The sequence below is a fragment of the Argiope bruennichi genome, chromosome 8, assembly GCF_947563725.1.
Source record: "Argiope bruennichi chromosome 8, qqArgBrue1.1, whole genome shotgun sequence".
Lineage (NCBI taxonomy): Eukaryota > Metazoa > Arthropoda > Arachnida > Araneae > Araneidae > Argiope > Argiope bruennichi.
This window is the reverse complement of record NC_079158.1, coordinates 56,763,979-56,786,362: the sequence shown is the minus strand read 5'-3', so window position 1 is coordinate 56,786,362 and position 22,384 is coordinate 56,763,979. Positions and strand designations below refer to the sequence as shown.

Genomic DNA, 22,384 nt, shown 5'->3' with positions numbered 1-22,384 from the left:
TAAAGAGTATTTTTTTAATAAATTATTTAAAAAAATATTTTGTGGTACAGATAAGATTACAATGCTGAAGGACTCAATTTTCTGTAGTCATATTTTAAATAATTTGCTTGCAAAAAAGTTCAAATCTTTCAGCAGCTAACAGAAAATTAGATAGAGATATTGCACAATGAATAAAATATCACAAGGTTTCCATAATAATGCGAGTTATATGTCTATTTTGCTGAAGAAGCTATTATGAAACCAAGGTACATAAATACATAATAGAACATTTTAAAGGGCATTAAAGGGACTCCTAGTGAACCAACTGGTCGCCAAATGTGGCTAGTCTAGTAATAAACTAAAAGAAAAATTATAACATTTGAAAAATCCATTAAGTAATTAATTATCGTTCGTATACAAAATAACATATATATTTGTATACAAAATTAGAATTTACAAAATAAATCATTCTTCACACCAAGTAGATAAAAATACCTTTTTATTTCGCCATGACAAAAGATTATGATCTATTTGTAAAAAGGTTGTCATTTACAATTTTAAGAGATCTGACAATGCCAACAGCAACAATCATTAATATCATCAAAACACTTCATGTTGAACAATATTTTTAGTTCATCAGTATTTACATTTGAATGAAACATATGAAGTTTTATGAGCAAAATTAACAAATGCTTTTTTCTTACAACAAACTAAGCAAATATCTTCTCCTCTCTTCTTTTCTTGGTAATAACTGTTCCAGGTTTATGCTGAGCATCAGGATGATTTGCAAGTTCAGGAGGACAAGTTGAAATAGGGCTACACATAATCAACTGCTTCAAGTCATAAAACAGATGTGAGTCTTCTTTAGTTATTAAGGTCACTGCAATACCATGCTTACCAGCACGTCCAGTACGACCGATCCTATGAGTATAATCTGAAAGAAGAAAAGACATTTCACTGAGATACCCCTTACATGCATTTTAATGGAATTAATTCATGCTAATATGGTACAAGAAAGACATGCCTGGGAAATTAAAATACATATTTTGTACTTGATATTTATAAATTTAAGAATAATTCTTTTGCTGTTCGAAATGGTTTTATATTTTTAGTGGTAATATATAATTCTAATTCATATATTAAAAATTGAATTAAGTCTTCATTTTTCACATCAGTTCTAAAATTTTGTCTAATTGACATAATAAGATTTGCTATTTACATTAGAATTACTAGAATAAATGTAATTTAAACTATATTAGCCTTTTTTAAGCACTTATAAACAGAACATCTTATAATTGTCAATAGCTAATTTCTAAACAGTCGGAGATAAATATATAATTCCAATTTTTAAAAAAAAGATATTTAGGTATGAAGAATTATTTTTATGTTGTTTTATTTAATAAATGTACAACAGAAGAAAAAAAAGCAAGCCATGAACTTCTATATAGATAAATGATCATATTTAATAGTTAAGATTCTTGGCATTCCAGTATTTTGGATTAAAAAAAAATAAAGTTCTGCAACTAAAACTAATCAAGTTATGAAGCTTTAAATATCTCAATTTTAGAACAATGGACTCATTTCTTCAAGAAAACAATTGATTGGTCTAAAATAATGAAATTTAATGCTTCATAATTCTTTCAATTTTCATTGCAGGAAAGTTTTTTTTTTTCCCTCTTATATAAAACAGCATGCTTGGAATATTGTAATAAATATGGTATAGCATTGTACTACTATATAAAAATTTAGTTTTTGTAATTTTTTTCATATTAATTATATATTTACAGTCAGTCAATAGGAGTTTCAATCATTTACTTCTACAGTAATCAATAACATCATTTATTGACTGTAACTCTTCATGCTATTTAAAGTATTTTTCCAACTGGAACTATATATCTGTCTCTAATGGTTTATAAAATGACAACTACATCATGATCAGTGTGGGCACCTTCCACATAATTAGATAATTTTCCTTAAACTACTTATTAACTTAACATATATGTATACTGATGTGTTGGAAAAAATTTTGCATTTTGTAGAAACACAATATGATATAAATTCTTTAAATTTTCAAATATCTTGCTTTTATTAGTTTGGTACTTTTGGGCACTGGAAACCATTTTTATTCAAACAATTCATCTTCCTTTTATTCATAACAAAAAACAAACTTACAGAATAATTCATTTCTTACATTTAAAAAGTGTGCACAAAATATAAACACAGTGATGAAACTTGTAATTACATATAACTTGTAATACAAGCAACTTGTAATTACATATTAAATATATACATGATTATGTTTGTAATGTGACTGTGATGCCATATGATTTGATTTTTTTCCTCAGAAGTGTTTAACCTGTGAAAACATTCTCTTACCTTTTTATCTCTACTCAAAAATAGTTCAATTAGTTCTAAACAATCAGGAACATAAACTTTATTAGGACAGAAGTCCAATTTTGATATCATTTCCAACAATTTACCATTTTGTTACCAAATTTTAATATCACTTTTCCCCCTTTTTTTTTCCCATCTTAAAAAGTTTGCTTAGCCCTCTATGCTTCTTCACTTCTTTAAAGCTCTTAGAAGTCAAATACTGAATATAAATTGAATTATTTTTCCATTTTTATTAAATTTATTACTAACTAGTGTTAAATTTCTGTATTTATTACTGAATTTTTACTATGACAAAGTTTCTTTTACCAGAAAAAAAACACAACTGGAAAATGGGCTTCTTTTTTTTAAATATCTTATTATAAACAAAAGTACTAGTGAAACTGACTACTGATGACTTCAATGCATATTAATTTAGTGCAAATGAAAAGGAAAATTAACTTACCTTCAATAGTTTTAGCCATGTCATAATTGATGACCATTGATACATTTTGGATATCAATACCTCTTCCGGCTACATCAGTAGCAACCAAGATATCTTTGGATCCAGTTTTCAAACTAGCCAATGCATACTCTCTCTGCTCTTGCCCTTTACCACCATGGAGAGTACATGCATTGTACTAAAATAGAATTTCAAATTAGCAAAATAACAAACCAAATTTAATATATGATAGAATTATTTTATTAAAATTAAAGAATCAAGGTTCTTGCTAGACACAAATAAATTATATTTAACATAAAATTGGTTTTTTTTAATTATTATTTTATAATTTTTTAATAAAGAATGAAAAAATATACAGCAAACATTGAAATTGGAAAAGATGAAAAGGTACTCTAGAAAATATTAAAGAAATAGAAAAGTTATTTCTAAATCATATATTTATATTGAAATGCTTCAGACAAAAGGACCATTCTCCAGTAGGTCTATGAGAATGTTGAACTGACTTAATCAGCTTTTAGTATGAATATATTCATGAGAATATAAATAGACATCCGGATAGAATAAGACAAAATATTTTTTAATCAAAAAGGAGTTGAAAACTCTAAATATGATGAGAGAATAAACTTTTTATGGCATAAATTTTATAAGCATAACAAACTGCAATGTTTTAATCATGGTAACACATCTAATTTGGCATTTATTTTATGGCCTAAAATTTTTGTACATTGATTTTAATTGAAGAATACTAGTTTGACTATTTTTTTTATGAGAAAGATTTAATAACATGCAAATACACATTATTAGATATAAATGCCAAATAGAATATGATAACAGAATCATAAATATATCTCATAAATGCATTTTAAAACAGGAATTTGAATTATAACAAAAATAAAATACAAAAAATATAGAAATTTAAAAAAAAGATAATTTTTATGTTTCTTCCATGATTATTTTTCTACTTCTTTGTAACAATAGTTTATTTTAAATTGAATTCCTCTTTGTTTTCTTCATAATAACTTTTAATGGATATAAGTTTCATAATTTTATACTGTTAAAAGAATAATGTAAATTTATAAAACAGTGATAAACAATTCATTTAAACTTCAACATTATATATTATTAATCATTTTACAGATGTTTTTGAACTGTGTTAATATTAGAAAAATATTTATACATTAAAACATTTTTGATTCAAGATTTACATACTTTTATACTCCAAAGCATAAATTTAAATGTGGCAACATTCAAAAACTATAACGAGTAAATAAAATTAATTTGGTTGCCAAAATAAGAATTAAATTTCCAAACTTAATAAGTCAATATTAATCTTAGCTTTCCAGTTTAATTTTAATAAAAAAAAATCAATATTAAATTTATGTTATTTGCATATTTATCAAATACTGGGGGGAGGGGGAAACCTACTTTCTCAGCTTATAAAAAAATTACTTACTCCCATCTTTTCAAGCCCTTTAGCCAAAACATCAGCACCTTTCTTCTGGTTGACGAATATAATAACTGGAGGCTCAATACCTTCAGCAAGTATTTCAAGAAGCTTCTTCCTATTATTTAAAACAAAAAATAAAGGGATTAGTAACAAAAAGTTCTTTTTAATGGCCAAATGATAAATAGTAATAATTTTACAAGTTATTATCTATCACTAAAAATCTTAACAGATTTTTCCAAGACTTAATTTTATCTGTCATTTTCAATTAATAATTTAATTTACCCTAAAATTAACATTATTATAATAATTTAAACTTAATCAAAATCAAATTCAAAGAATTTAAAATGATTAACATAAAAATTATAAGATGGAAAAAAAAAGTGACTAAATTACAAATACAAATAATTTGAGCTATTGTTCTCAAGCCCTTCAGAATTTCTAGTCAAATTGTTAAAAATTTCTAGAGAGATATATAACCTCCAAATATTCTTAATTTTCTGCCATCTACAGAAATACAAGTTTAAAAAAAGTAATTTTATTCATTAATTTAAATAAAAAAACCTGTTCATAATACAATACATTTTAAATAAGAGTCTGATTATATCTTTAAATTATATTAGATTCAAGTACAATTTCTTCCTTTTTCTTTCTAAGATATAATTATTTAGTTTAATGTAGTTTTTCTACATAAATAGGATAAGTTTTGATTTTTTTAAGTAAGATATTTTACTGCAGTTTAGATTTTTTTTTCTGACAATAATTATTTTGTCCAAAAATTCACATTTTTTTTTTTTTTTTTTTTTTCAAACAGCAGTTTATAAAAAAAAAATTGGTTTATATATATATATATTTAAAAACACATTAATACTATACCTCTTAACATTCTCTGTGACAACATAGACAATTTGTTCAACTCTTTCAACTGGTTTTCCAACTGAACCTATATATACAATGGAAGGTCTTCTCAGATATGATCTAGCAAGCCTTTCAACTGCTGGGGGCATAGTAGCCGTAAACATCACAGTCTGCGAATGAAAACAATGACAAAGTAAATATTGAGAATAATAATTAGCAAAACAATGCACAGGAAATTACTCTCAGGAATCAGTGTAAGTATATATATATTCTAGATTAAGAAGAAATAAAATGTTAGGATATAATTAAACACTTTTATCTTTAAAATAATGTAATTTTATCATAATTAATTTAGAATAAAAATCATTATAAGATCCTAATCTAAATTTTACACCATAAAGATCTGTTTTGAAACAAACAAACAAAAAAAATGTTATAAATAAAGTTTTAAAACAAATAATATTAAACCAAGCTTTCTTTCTTTTTTTTTTTTTTTTTTCATCCATCTTTTTTTGGGCAGACACTCCTTTAAGTTCTATTTATCTGAATAAACAAATGCATTTAAAATAGCTTCGTTTTTTCTTTTAGTATTTAAAAATACTTAAATTTCGGAACACATTCAGTGAATTGATTTGATTTGAAAACTCAGATTTAAAAAGTAGGCTTTGCCAGAACAACATCACTAAATTACAGTAACATTTATTTTTTAGCAAAGCTAATTCATTTCTTGTTATTATATACATTTTTGTGAAATGGAAACAAGTCCCTACATAAAATAGAGCTGAAATTGCAGATTGTAGAGTAAAATCATTTATTAACCTTTTAGTACTAGGTGCATTCTTATCGCATACATATATCTTAAAATATTCTATTGTATGTGAATATTTATATAATAAGTCAAAAAGTACAGGGAAATATAAATCATAAACATCTCAACGATACGGTAAATCAAATATTAAAAATAACCACTTGCATAATAAATTAACTAAATGTTGACATTGAATTAATAAAAAAAAGTGTTAAAACATAAATTATTCATTTACTCACTTGTCTGTATTTATTTTTGGAATTGAAATTAGCAAGTAATTTCTCCTCATCTTCAGCTTCATCAGTGTCTGGTTTCTGATTTGTGACAGGCATGTATTCCAAAATCTTTTGAACATCAGGTTCAAAACCCATGTCAATCATTCTATCAGCCTAAAACAGATATTTTCAATTTAAAAATATCAATTAAGAAAAAGGAAAGGCAAGCTATAGATTAGTTTTCAAAAAATTGACAGACTTAAGAATAAAATAATTTAAATTACCTCCAAAATATTTTTTTAATTAAAGCACTTTAAACATGATTGAATCTGTCTCAAAAATCATTTAAGGGGGAGGGGAATGTAAGAGAACAAAATAATATCTTTGACAAATTAATTCAATTGCCCTTAGTATGAGAATTCATTCACATACAGTATTTATTATATATCAATACAAATTTTTGTTATAATTTAATACCTTGAAATAATTATTTGTATTACAGAATAATGAAACATTCAGATCAAAGAACTTACTTCATCAAGGACAATATATGTACAGCGATTTAGAACTAAATATCTGTTTTCTAGAACATCTATCAAACGACCAGGAGTAGCAATAACAATCTGAAACAAATTCAAATATATATATATATATGAGGAGCATGGTTAAGCATTATTAAAAAAATTACAGGAAATTTCATGATTTAATATCTGTTACATCACTGTATATATCTAAAATGAAAAATTCAATAAACAGAACACTGAAAACAACAGAAAATATCCAAACAGCAGATTGATTGCCTTACATTACATATAAGCTGTAATATATTATCAAGAATTATAGTACCTTAAAATTCCACAAATAAGTAAGATTCCTTGAATTAATCAGAATTTTTATCTTCAAAGCAGTTTAAATCAGCATAGTTAGATTAGAAACTCATTTTGTAAACAGAAGGATTTTGTAATGGATATCTGAATTAGAATTATGATCAGATGATATGATTTATACCTGTGTTGGAGTCTCTGAGCATAGCAAACCTGCCAATATATTTGATAGAAAATAACACATGGTTTAAAAAATTTCTATTAATTATAATCTGATTTGTTTAATAATTTGTATTTAATAGACAAATATTAAATACAGATTTTAAGATTTTATTTCAGATAACATTTGAATAAATTGTTTTTCTATATATGAAAAAAAAAAATCAATTTCAAAACAAATTTCATTGTAAATTGAAAAGCATATACAGCTTTAGGCCAAATAGCAATTTGATACGATTCTATTTTATAAAGGTCCATAAAAATGGAATTATTAAATACAATAAGATCAATGGATGTATATAATGATTAATACTAATGCACAATAGACTATTACAGACAAAAAAATTTTTTAAAAACATTGATTATACATGAGAATGTTAACAGCTTTATAGGACATTACAACACTGAAAATACAATTATCTCCTATAGATCTGGATGATATTCTGTTTAAATTGAATAATAAATTGCTACAGATACATAAAAAGGAGAAAAAATAAAAATTGCAATCTTTGTGAATTACATTTAAATTTTACCATCTGCGATATGAAAAATAATTTTCATAGCATTATAAAATTAAATGATTGTTTAAATTATAATGCTTAACAATTCCAGCATTCAACATAAAAAGAGAAATGTATTTGCAATAATAAATATTAATAAATATAAATCACTTTTTTTTTACAAATATATGGCTTAAGATGCTATTAAAAAATACTGATTATCTTATACAATATAAAATATTAATAAAAATATTTCTAAAAAAAATAAATCTATATATGTATATTTAAATCATACTTCACATCCAAGTCGAAGTCTAAAGCCCTGCTCTTCCCTAGACAAACCACCAATAACAGCTACAGTACGAATATCCAAAGTTTTGGCAAATTTGATAGTTTCTTCTTCAATTTGTTGAGCCAACTCACGAGTTGGAGCCATAATTATAGCATATGGTCCTTGATCTATATCTTCATTTCTGGAGGGGGAAAAAAAGAAGAAGGAAATTATGTAAATATTAGATAATGATTCAGTAGTCTTAAAGATAGACTAACATTCTCTGACCATGATCTTATTTTTGTGAAAAAATTTCTTGATCTCATTTTTATAACAAAAGTTTTGCAATGATTCTAAAGAAACAAATAAGAAAATGAAGCATTAGTTAATTTTAACTAAAAGAAATTTTAATTTAAAATGATTATTTAGAGAATTTTAATGCATTTAAAAAACAATATCCTATAAGAACTTTTGTGATGCCAGTATTTTTCAGCACAAAGCAGTTTAAAAAGTATGAGAACAAATTTTCATTTCCTTTTTTCCATTCAGCAAGCATCACCAGCAAAAATTAAATAAAAAGTTAATCTTTTCAGGAATAACTTTTTAAAAATTATAAAAAGTTCTTTTTGTTTAGTTATATTCTGTTTTATTTTGGTAGAAATTTGATTACTATTGAGATGGAAGTTAAATAAATTGTTTTATACTTTTACAGAAAGGTTAAAAAAAATTACAGTTTAAATAATAAAGTTATTTTTTAAGTTAAAAGATTTAATAGTCATTCTAGTTATTAGTATGGAGTCTCAAAGACACAATATTTGTGTAATAATATTTTAAAAAGCAGTAGGTCATAAAAAAAATTTTGATTAAGTGAAGGATTCAACATTTTTAATTCTTTAAGGGGGGGTGGAGGTATTAGCAAAAAAATAAAGTATAGAATAATTTTAAAAAATTCCTATCCACATACCTCACAATCTTTGGTAAAGATGTAATCCATACTAGAAGTGGAATTAAGAAGGCTAATGTTTTACCACTACCAGTTTCAGCAACACCAATGATATCACGATTTTGGAGACCAATAGGAATGGCCTGTCGCTGAATAGGAGTTGGTTCCTACACAAAATAAAAATAAGTATGCATATTTATACACCAAATGAACATACACACAAAAAATATTTTAAAAACATATAAAGGTCTTTCATTGAATAAATAAAAAATAACAATAAGTTGTATTTTCTAATCCATATTACAGTATCCATGATAATTTTCACTTAAAAAAAAATATTCGAAAACGATTCAAATGTAATAAATTAATGAAAGGATATTGTCAATGTAATTATAAATCACAGTTATCTTATACTGAAATTCTGGTGTGTTAAGATGAATAAAGATTCAAAGGTCTGTTGCCTCAGAGAGAGCCCCTGGTTTAAATTTGGTTCGATGATTAACAGCTTTTATTTAAGATTTCAGAATACCAAATATGCACATTATAAATTTTTTTTATATTAATGGAAGCATGCAATGGATAATGCTTTCCTCGCTTTTTGCAATTCAGTACCAATTTTACTTGATATATATGCCAAGTAAGTATGTTTCTTAAAATTACAAATTTCATTTACTTTCTAGTTTATAATACTTCACATTCCTCACCAATAAATAGAAATTACCCTTTAAATAATTAACATAAAAGATTTAAATATCTATATCTGGCATAAATATTTTAATTTCTGGATTTAGTTTAAATAAAATTATCCTACATTAATATAAATAAGAAAAAATATTGCAAGCACAGAAAATTTTTCTGTAACTTTCATATTGTCAAATTATTGACAAAATCACTCTTTTTTTCTTTTTTTTTTTTACAAAATGTTAAAATATATATATCTATGCATTTTTTTAAAGGGAAACTAACAGAATTTTATTCTTCCTGTTCTATTCCAGGATATAAAGTTACATTGTTTGTAAAGTCTTGCATAAGTATTGTATGATATTTGTCTTTACTATATAGTATCCCAGAGAAGGGGAAAAAAATATGTCTATCTATATTCTATTGTAGAAATCTAATAGTGTATAAGTGTATTTAATCAAATAATCTGATGTCTATAGCTTAATAAAATTTAATAAGGATTGAGAAAAATAAACTTTGGAAAATACGAATTTGATTTTGATAAACAGGTATTTAAGTATTAATCAAATGCCAGTAATTAATCCTCAAAGATATCATATTCATTGCAACTAGCAAGTAACTACCAAAAAAATTACCAAGATATCAAGTTAGTCTATGGATTATGTTTACCAATGACATGTACTTAAGCCTAAAATTAGCCAACAGCATACTGTACAACTAAAAGTTAATTAGAGCACTATCAAAAAAATTAGATATAGTATACCTTATAACCTAATTGATCAATTATATCTAATATTGGCTTAGTCAATCCAGACTCCTTCCAGTGTCTAATAGGATTTGGTATACGACCTCCTTTGATAGATATATTGAAATCTTCACGAAAAATACGCCAATCTCTCTCTGTCATTTCCTCTATTGATTTTTGAGACCAATGACGATCATCCCATTTCTGTTTATCTTCTTTCCTCTTGATTTTCTTCAAACGTATTCTATAAAAAAAATGATGAGATAAATACAATGTAAACAAACATAAAAGGATAAATTTTAAAACATATTTTGAAATTCAATACAAAACATGACTGTTAAATTTAAAAGCTACAATAAGACAAATATAATATATTTATAGCCATGAGATAGAAAATAAGATTTAAAAAAAAAAATTCACCAAAGCATAACATTTTTATTATAATATACTTATTTTGAAATACCAATTGTTGATCATTCAATGAATAATCTCAGTCTATGAACAATTTAGATATCAAAAGCTTAACAAGCTTAACTTTTTTTTTGGGGGGGGGGGACTATTTTCCACTTTTGATATGATGCAATTTATCCTAAACTTGGTTAATAGTTTTATATTAATTTTTATATCAAAGGTATAAAATTTGTATACCATATTATTAAATACTACATTACAGGCAGAGAGAAAAATGCATAAAGAAAAGACTATTAGTAACAACAAGTAACAAATTTACTTAATCTAAGACAAAAAGAAAAATTATAATATTTATATAAATTCATTGAAAGAAAAAAAATAATGCAACTAGCAAGATGATAGATATTTAAAAATAATCATACATTTCCTGTTCTTTTTCTGCAACAGTTCTTCTCATTTCAAGTAATTCACCATAGAATTTTGATTGTTCTTTCTTTTGACTCTGGAATAATATTTTTATATTAATAAAATATTAGAAATTTAAAAAAAAAAACTGTAACTTAAAATAAAATGATTGATTCAATAAATTTACTCAAACTTAAAAACTTACTTTTAAATCAATACCAGCAACATGTCCTCGACCAAAAAACTGGACAGTGTGCCTCTCCTTGTATATAGGATTATAATCAACAGCTGTGTCTTCAGATGCATCCCAGTCGAAAACAAATTTCCGATCATTCAAACGACGAACACGTCTTTTCTTTTTCATTAAGCCTAAATATCTTTCCTAAAAAAAAAGAACATTTTAATCAAAAATTTTGAAAATCTAAACCATATGATTTCAAGTATAGTATGAATGAAAATATACATAATGGAAAAAAAATACCCAAAAATAATAAAAAAATATAAACAGAAATTTGATTTTTAAAAAATTAATTAATCTTATTTCGTGAAAACAGAATTAAATTATCCAATTAAATTCAGATTATCAAGCATTAAAAAATACATTTTTATAAATGCATATCATAAAAATGGAAACTTTATATTTAAGAAACAATAATTAAATCAGACAACTGTTCATATTATTAATGAAGTTCAGTTAGAAGAAGTTCATATTATTAATGAAAATGGGTATTAAGAAGAAAAAAAAAAACAATAAGATTATTCTTTAGACTACAAAAAAGAAATATTATATTTAATTAGCAAACAAGAAAGATGAAAATTTTTATTATTAATTATTTAATTTAACAGTCAAAAAATCAAATTAATTTGAAAATTATAATAATATAAACTATTTTATTTTAACTAACTAATTAATTATTTTTGTACCATATTACTCTTTAATACTCTAACATACTGATATATAATGGGATAAACCTTTAACTTTAATAGGGCATATATATCATATTCAGAATTAAAAAATTACTATTGCCAGAAAAATTATATTGGAATTCATTGTAACATGTCCCAGCTATAGAACAAAGATAGATGTTAAAAGTTCATATTTAGTCTTTATATGGTACATCTGATTTATCCACTAAAAATTATTCTTACAAAAATATTTTAATCCTGTGCATGCACTTACTCTAGTTTTGATCTACTAAAAAGTGCTAATTTTCTTGTAGAAAATATTGATTAAACATTGTAAATAAATAAATAGGCTTTCATGATAGCTCACAATAATATAGTTTTATACATAATTTTTTTTTATTGTGATAATTATTTTGTTCTGCTCTCTGGTACAAAAACCAACAAGGGTAGAATTCCAAGGAATAAACCTGTTATATATATATATATATATATATATATATATATATATATATGAAGTCCATAGTCTTTACACTTATAGAAAATGGGGTGGGAAAAAATTATTTTTAAAAAATCCACAGTAAAAGAGTTAAATCAGATCTTTAATGTCATGGTTTTTATTATTCTATGACTGCTATTGTCAAAAGAAAGAGGTATATATTTACTTAATAAATTCAGATCATTAATACTTCAATGACCTAAATTATTTTTCACTAATATATATATGTTATAATCAAAGTCTTTAATGGTCTATATGGTAAATCAATTTGTCATTCTTACCAGTTTTTATTAATAACTAATCACTGGCTACTAGCTGGTTCAACGTTAATATTGGTTATATTTAAATTCAGTTAAATGGTCCTATAGTTAATAGTTAAATAGTTTTATGCCCATTCATGATTCCATGAAATCATCAGATGTTCAAGCCATGTTATTTTAATTATTTTTACGTATGTTGAGCTCCTTGTGTACATGAATCTGTCAAATGGAAACTACTCTAATGACATTCTGATACTATTCACAATAAATATGTGGTTCATCTATCTTCTAAATTTCGCATTATTGTAACTTCAACTTTTTTTTTCTTTCTTTTATATAACACAGACGTTAAACAGAATCCTTCTTCTATAACTTTCAACAATGGAGAAAAAAAATCACAAGGATAAACTGGAAAATAACTGGAAATTTAGAGCAGCAATGTTCTATTGTTGAAATTTAGCAAAAAAAAAAAAAAAAAAAAATCTTTTTAAATGCCAGATTGCAGAAAAAAGTTACACAACTATTAAATTGGTGTGATTAAAAAGACAATTTTTTACATTTTAAACCAGTGTGAATTTCTTTTTGTATAAGAATATTTATATATGTTAACAGCAAAAAAATTATAAAATCAAGTTTAATTTCATTTAATTGAAGTTCTTTTTAAAATTTCAACAAAAAAAAAACACACTCAAAGGTGAATATTCCCAACCTTTGAGTTATATACTCGTGCCAAATTTCGTAACTGTAGGTCAGATGGTATGGCCTCATTAGTTACAACACAGATTCATCTTTATTAGTAGTAAAAACCTGTTAATTATATCAACTATAACATATAAACTAGGAGTCACAATAACATTTTCCTTGCAAAATAAAGGTAATAGAAGTTTTTTAGCCTAAAATACAAGCTTGAATGGTAGAAATCCAAGAAGTCCATTTAAATCTGCTAAAATAAATAAATCCATCTCTTTGTATTAAGAATATAAAAATATATATTTATAGCAAATTACTCGAATGGCCTCCAGCTCCTTTTCTTTGTCTTTAATTTCTCTAACTTTGTCACGGTCTGTCTCTGTAGCAGTAGCATTCAGAGCATTTGCTTCTTCTGCTTCTCTTTTCTCTCTTCTTTCACGTCTTTCTCTTTCTTTATCATTCTCTGTGAATGGAGAGATAATTTACACAATTTTAGAAATAGTTCATGAAATATTGATAATTGTATTTAATAAAATGAAGAATAATTTTTATTAAAAGATGTATTTAAATATACAAACTATTAAAAACCTAAATATTGGCATTTAAGTACAAGGATTTCTTAAATACATTACTTCTATTTCCAAAATGAAACATTAATTCAAATTGCAAGAATTTACTCTACAAAGTAACTTCAGAGAATCAATATATTATACAAACAAGGGCTAATGTATTAATAAAGCAAAATTATATTCTCAATGCATAACATTTTGTAATATTTTTTAAATGAATATGATGGACTAAATCATTTTAGTAATATTTTAAGAAAAATTGGAACAGATTTTAAAAATGAATAATATCTATAAACACCAAATTTTAACTTACATTTATTTTGGTTCAACAAATAGCAAAAAAAAAAAAAAAAAAAAATTTAAAATTACATGACATTGAAATTTCAATGAAAACTAATCAGACAATAGCTTAAGAATTGGACACTCTTTTTATTAAAAATGATTTAAACCTACAGAAATTTTTCCAAATTGGAAAACAAATATGTAAGTGCCTGATTTAAAGGTAAGAAATTGACAATTACAAAGGATTTACCCTAGCCTTACAATCAGGGTTATTCTGCATGATTATTATCATGATAACACAGAGACAGAAACTAAGGACGAGTCTTAAATGGCACCTGCAATGGCCAACCCCTCTTGAAGGAAATAAGTACAGCAGTAGTAGAGTCAAGTTACCCACCTCTCATTATTACAACAGAGCAATTAGATTTCATTATTATTATATCCAACAGATAAACAAAAGCATGTTTACTCATATGGCAACCCTTTGCCACACTCCCCAAATAAAAGCCAAGAAAATCATGAAGAGTCAATTTGAAATTTGAAAGTAACTTTAACTCCTAATTTAATTAAAACAATACATTACACTGAGTAGAAATATATATCTCTATATATATTATAATAATAGAAAAATAATAAATCAGAAAAAAGCATTTATTAGTTTTATTAATGTATAGTCTTTGTTCTATTTTTATAAATTATATTATACATACAATTTTTATAAGGTTAATGCAAATTTACAACAAAATGTGTTTTATTAAAAGGGAATATGAGATGCACATCAAATTATTATGTTAGCAGCTTATTTTAGAATCAATTAAACATATTATAAAAGAGGAAGGGATATAATATTGCAAGATAACAAAAGAGAATAGGCATACAAATATCATGCAAAATGTAACATCATTTGAGATTATTCATTTAAAATACTAGGGAAAAAATAAGAAAAATGAAGCTTATAATGGAATTTTAGTAATGAAGCTTTGTATGAATTTTTAAATTTCTTTCTTCATATAGCAGGGTAATATTAATTAAAAAACATAAATATTCACCCTGAGAATGCTTAGCTTCTTCCATGAATTGCATTCTAATCTTTCTTTCTTCATCCATTCTTTTTCGTTGCTCTTCGACTTCTTGCTGCCTTCTTTTCAATGCTTCAGCAGCTCTTTGTTCTTTCGTTAAAAACACAGGCTAGATAGAAAGATGAAGATTTTTTAAGGATATAATTTTTTTTATTTTAGAATGAGAAAATTTTTAAAAATAGTTTTACAACTACACAACACAAGCTTTTTATATAATGGTAATATCCAAAAGTTCAAGTTTCAGCATTAACATATGAGAATACATTAAGAAATTTATATTTGAACTATGTTCAACAGAAACAACTTTCTGGATAAGAAGATTCTTTTTAAATTTATTAAAAAAAGAAATCAATCTACTTTAAATTTTTCCTTTTATCATTCAGTGATTATTTACACTGTTAAGTATTTCATACTCACTTTGCTTCTTGCCATTTCTTCTGCCTGACGTTTGGCCATAAGCTCTTCAAGAGAAAGAGGTTCTTTTTTAATTTTATCATTCTTTCCTTCTTCCTCATCATTAGCCTCATCTTTGACACTAAGCAAAAATAAAATTAAGATAATTTGATCAATTTTAAAATCAAATATGAAGGAGAAATTTCAGATATTGTAAAGAAAATATAATTTTTTATTTGTTTCTTGATATGCTTACAGTAAAATTTTTAAAGTGTAAACTTTTTACAACACAAGATAACAATATGTTGTAAAAGATCAACTGGAACAATAATATAAGTACAATTCAATAGGTAAGGTAACAGAATATCAGATATGTGTTATACTTATCCTTTGTTTACTAGATAAAAAAATAAATAAACCACACAATCTTTTCTTTTTAAAGTAGAGTTTAGTTATATCAATGTCCTATTTTGAAGCAATTTGCAAGCTATTCTGAAACTAGCTATAAATTTCTAAGCCATGGTCAAAGGACAAGGAAAGTACCTTAACAGATAACTTCCTTCAAGACCAACATCAGCAGGTGGATTTTGAATGGATTTATCACGTACTAGTCAATCAAAATAGCTTATCTGTATAAAATCAGAGTCAAACAAGGAGCAACAGTTCAAAATTCAACTACAGTTTATCATTTTTCAATTTAAAACCCTTTGATTTCACTTGTTGAAATTTTTTATCGGCTTATAGAGAAACATGTTATTAATGTAATCAAAGAAGTAACTCTATTTTTTATGATTTGACTTTGATAATACCAAACAGACATACAACTTCAGCAATAAGTTGATTATTTAAGGAATTTCACCATAAATGAAAACAAATATTGCAAAGAAGTTTTGAAAATCAATTAATATTAATACTAAAGAATTCTTTCTTTGAATGTTTTAATGAAATGTCATTTTAGAGCTGTTTGATACCAAAGCCTGCTGTAATTGGTAATAAAAAGTCACGAAACTAGAAACAAGACTTTTTTATCCAATTCCCCTCAAATAAAATTGAAAATCTTGGGTAAAGCCACAAACATCTAGCAAGGCATCGGTGAATGATAGTTAAAAAAAATATAGATCTCTGGCCTGAATCTAGCTTTATTATTAAATCCATCAAGATAATAATATATATATTAGACACCTTTTTTGCTGACTGACTGACACTAAAATTTGGTACAGAACTACAGTTGTCATTAATGAAGTAATATGAAGGAAGATCACACACCAAATTTCACTGACGGAAGTTGTTGTATTTATATATATGCAAAAGTACAGACTAATAACAAATGGTCACCTATTTGACAGATTTGATTCAAAATTTGATAAAAACTATATTTTATAGGCTATAGTAGTGTACTCAACTTTATCTATGTATCACTTCGCATTTTGAAGTTATTGAGTTAACTTGCATTGGAACAGCCAGACAGACTTTCTGAAAATGGATTTTGTTCATAATATGATAGAAATCTTCAAATTTGGTTGTTAGTCCAAATGTCATTCGTCAACCTCAAAGCAGTTTAAAGTTTTTTTTTTGTTCACAGACTAACAGATATAGTGCCGAAAAAGTTTTTTGGATTCAAAGAATTCTGAAACATGAATTTTCAGCAAATCCTTGAGTTCCAATTTTTTGATAATTACAACATTACCTCTTTTGAATATGAGAAATTAAAAGATTATTGTCAGTTGAATATTTAATATGGTTTTATGAAACAAATACATAGTAGATTTTTTTTTTTTTCAATATCACAGAGAATTTTTAAAAAATGAGTGTATCATCTAACACCAGCAAAAAATAAATAAACATTCCAGATTTAAATTCTTTAGTAAAGAAAAGCAAAAAATAGTACTTAAAATAGAAAAAGTAGTATTTCACAGAGAAATACAACGCATATTTTGGGTTGATTACCCTGTCAAATGAAAAAAAATATCATAAATACTAAAAGTATAATGGTATATTGATAGGCACGCTTGTTAAAAAGAATGAATTCATATGAAATGACATAGATTGAACAACCACTAAATGAGCATAGTCATTGTTAAATGATAATACTAGGCTAAGTTCAGTAGCATAATTATGTATGTAAGGTACTCTTATGAATAGACAATCTCCTACTAGACATCTTAAGATTTTAATTGATTATAAATATTTCTGGGGCAGTTGTCCATAGAAGCATAAATATAATATAGAAAAACAGCAACCATAAATATATGATCATTATAAGTCTATTACGCTGTCAAATCTTTTGTGATTACCAGTCTCAATATGTTGTTAAAGAAGCTTCAATCACAAATTTTTAACCCCTTATCTGCCGAATAGAACTTGCGAGATTCAGTCCCCAGTGCCACGTATACATATATGTATATAGTTGCAAGACATATTTATATGGCAGGGGCAGTTAATACATTGACTTAGAGAAACGTATATATACGCCTGCGGCAAGCAAGGGGTTAAAAAAGTAAAACAACAAATTTGTAAGTACAGATATATATTATTTTTGAAGTCATAATTATATTTGCAGGTCCAGTAAATAAAAATAATTCAAAAGTATTTTTGTGCCCTCTTTCAGTCATTTTGAGGATTAATCATAGACTTTTTTTTATTATTGTTTTTTTAATCTGGGATTGACCTGCCATCCAATTCCATTGATAAGAGTTCATTGCATGCGTAAATGTTAAATACATTTTTTCATTGATTATTTGAATGTTCTTTTTTTCTAATTATTGATATAAATGAAACAAAATCAAAACTACATTGAAATACCTTGCACCTGTATAAAAACTTACTGGTTTTTATCTTTGTCTTTGGATTTGTCCTTATGTTTAGATTTGTCTTTATCTCTGGATTTATCTTTATCTTTTGACCTGTGCTTATCTCTTTCACGATCTCTCTCTTTATGTCTGTGTCTATCTCTACTCCTTGACCGTGACCTAACACAATAAAGGAAAATTAGTATATCTATTAGACACAAAAAAAGTAAACAGCACAATAATCAGCATGTATATAATAATTTAAAATAATTTTAATTATGCAACACAAATAAAATATTTCATACTATTCATGTTAATTTATCAAAGCAACAATAAATTTATAAAAAAACTTTAATAAAAATTATAATAATAGTTATAAATTATAAGCAGATACCTTCTTTCTCTACTACGAGATCTTTTATGCCGACGAGGACTGCGTGAACGTGATCTGGAATTTAAAATAAGAAAAACAAAATTTTTATACCGAAATTAACAATAAAGTTCAAGACTTTATATCACTGAATCAAATCACATTATCCACAGGATGTATTATTAGTATAATGAAAGTATATACATCTTGTTGAAAATTTAGATCCATTATATGATGCCAACAACATAAAAGGAAGAAGTATATTCAATTCTCATAAGTGGTACTTTTATTCATAAAATAAAATGTATAATTCATATATAGTGTGCATAAAAATTACATAAGAAATAACTACATAGAATATTCGTAAACTTGACATGAATTAAAAAAAAACGAATTTTTATAATGCTAATCAAATCAAATTTGATGGAAATATTTAGTCCCATTTGATTACAGAAATAGATAAAAAGTAGACTTTTCAGTAAAATTTCAAAATTTGTAGGGTTTGTGGTCATTTTCAATTAAATTAAAGGAATGTTTAGATTTTGCCACTCACCTATAAACATGAAGCGAAAGTACAAAAGTTAAAGTACTTGCTTCAAAGATAATATTATGTCTATGAAACAAGTCCCTTCAACTTTTAAATGACTAAATATCATTTTGAATATGCTTGAGTGATGTAAATAGCAAATTTTCAAAAAGAATGACAAAAATATTTTTTAAAATAAAATAATAAGTATCTACCTCACTGAATTTAATATTTTGTCTATTCTGTTTCTATTAATAAATAAAAATGTACTTTACTTGAATTTCCTTCTTCTTTAAAATTAATGAGATCAGAAATTATACTTGTTTATGACCTTTATTTATTTTTTAACTCAATTTTTTTTCTTTACTTTTTTTATTCTTACAAAAAAAAAACCTGCATACATGCAAGATAATACATAAAAAAAACTCATAAATTTAATGAAAATTCCTTTATTGTATAATCTGGCAGTAAGCTGCATATATTTCCACTTTTTTTGCACCAAATTTTAGTCATTCATTCAAAACAATATGGTATTTTATTCAATGAAACTCAACAAACTGGATCCTAATAAAAAATTTTACAGCAGAAATGATTGAAATACAAAGATACGGAATTACCACTGGTATAGTTTAGAAAAATCATATAATTATCTCAAAAATTTACATTCAAAGCTTAATTTAACTAGAAGATTGATGGAAAAAATCATTTTGATTATTTACAAATTTGTGTTTAGTAAAAATATTGCAAAAGAAAAACAATAAAACAAAGAAATAAACTATTAAATTTCAAGAAGCATATATACGAATATAAATACTTTAATACATCCATTAGATATACCATCACAATAACACAGCTAAAATATAGTATCTATATGAAAAGTATTTATAAAATTGTGATTACCTTCTTCTTTTTTCAGATCTTGATCTATCTATAGCATGTTCAGAATTGCGCTTATCTACATAGTCCATCTGAAAATAAATTTTAAATCAAATAAAAATTCCAAAAATACGTAATTTTAAGCAAGAATTTGCAATATTGCAGAATGGTAAAAAAAAATTTAGTAAAATCGTTAATACTTCACAAAACAATCAATTTTAAAATTACATAAATTATCAGCTATTATGCAAACACAAAAATAAACATATTGTTTATTTATAGTTATTTAAAACTTAGCATCACTAAACACATTATCAGATATAATACTCTTATTTAATCTTGTATATAATGTAGAATATATTTACAATTAGTGAATATTAGTTTAAAAAAATCAACTATTTTAGAGTGATCTTTGGAAACAATCTCTGACATGGGGTAGTATAAAAGTATCAATATAAGCTATATATGTTACATACACAGCAAAATTATAATGTTCAAGTGAAATTATTCATGTTGAATCGAAAGAAGATATATATTTCATAGCATGTTCATTAGACAATTTATATTCAAAAAATACGGAAAATTAATATTTTTGATATTAAAATATTAATTTATATTCTCTATTAAATATTAAAGAAATATACTTAATGCTAAATAAATTAATACAATAAAAAAATTTCCAACATATAATAGCATAACATTCATTAAATCCAATTCTAAATAAGCAGTATATTCAATGTAATAAATAAACAGTATATTTAATGTTAGACAAAGCATTTTTTTCTTTTTGACAAAAAGGAAACATCAAGGAAAATACAAAAAATATTGACTTGCACAAACTGCAAAATAATTATAAAAATAATAGTCATTGATTATGCCAACCATAAAATTTGGGAGGGGGAGGAAATGAAATTATGTAGATAAATCAGATATTTTTACAGATTTTCTCCTCAAAAATAATAAATATACAAAAGAACAATTAAAATCTATTAAGAGTTAAATAGTATAAACAATGGAATTGTAGAATCATTTTTTCTATATACAATTCTATGAAAATATCTATAAACAGAAAGAAATATTGTGAGATAAATATTTTTATTCTAACAAAAAAAATATAACAAATATATAAAAAAACAATTGACAACTATGAGGAAGCAAAAATTATGTAAAGCTTATGCTAATCAAATATAGTATTTATGAATAGAATAAGAACAAAAAAAGCTGATTAACAAAAAGTTCTTTTTTATAAATTACCAAAAAATATAATTATCAAATAAACATTCCATTACATTCATCTCCCATAAACCAAAAGTTATTTGGTACATTTAATTTTAAAATTAATTCTATGGCATTTTTAATTGTTAATTTTGCATCTGGGAAAACTGATAAACACAGTTCCTGATTTATATATATATATATATATATATATATATATATATATATATATATATATATATATATATATATATATATATATATATATATATATATTTTAATATTTTACTTAGACGGAAGTTAAGAGAAATAAATATTGATCGTTACTATTTTAAAGTGAGAAAACTTTAAACACATTTTTGGAGTCCGTTTTTCCTTTTGAGAAATTGATTCAGTTTTTTTTACTATTGCAAAATATTAACTAAGTAAGAGAAAAAATAAGTTTAGAAATCTTCAAAGTTACAATCGCCTCATGCAATTGTGACTAAATTAATGTACAAATTAATTAGTTACTACTGTATTAAAAAGATATTATTTGGAAAGTGCTAAATTTATTTTATGTCGGGTAAACGCATTTCAGAATTCATTCCATCAAATGTATTAACCAATAACATACAACACAAAGAAAATTACATATTTCAAAGAAATCATTAGGATGCAATAAAAAAATAAATATTCTGAAAAAATATGAATTTTTTGACTCACCTTATTAAATATGATTTTCAATCAACGAAAGTTAAGTTTATAAACAAATAAAACACATCAATTTCAGCGTAGTCACAGTTACAGTTAAATCC

General features: G+C 24.8%; 1 protein-coding gene across 1 annotated transcript; it reads right to left on the bottom strand.

The window, feature by feature from the left end:
* Positions 1-461: 461 nt before the first annotated feature.
* Positions 462-22,384, bottom strand: LOC129981729 (probable ATP-dependent RNA helicase DDX23). The gene is made up of 18 exons (XM_056092690.1): positions 22,293-22,384; positions 20,397-20,464; positions 18,995-19,048; positions 18,637-18,780; positions 15,836-15,953; positions 15,389-15,527; positions 13,806-13,951; positions 11,342-11,518; positions 11,154-11,233; positions 10,339-10,564; positions 8,916-9,061; positions 7,976-8,153; positions 6,671-6,760; positions 6,162-6,311; positions 5,133-5,284; positions 4,266-4,374; positions 2,816-2,990; positions 462-913 (listed from the first exon to the last, which is right to left on the bottom strand). Exons 2-18 carry the CDS (start codon positions 20,462-20,464, stop codon positions 690-692), a joined length of 2,376 nt encoding a protein of 791 aa, XP_055948665.1. The 5' UTR covers positions 22,293-22,384; the 3' UTR covers positions 462-689.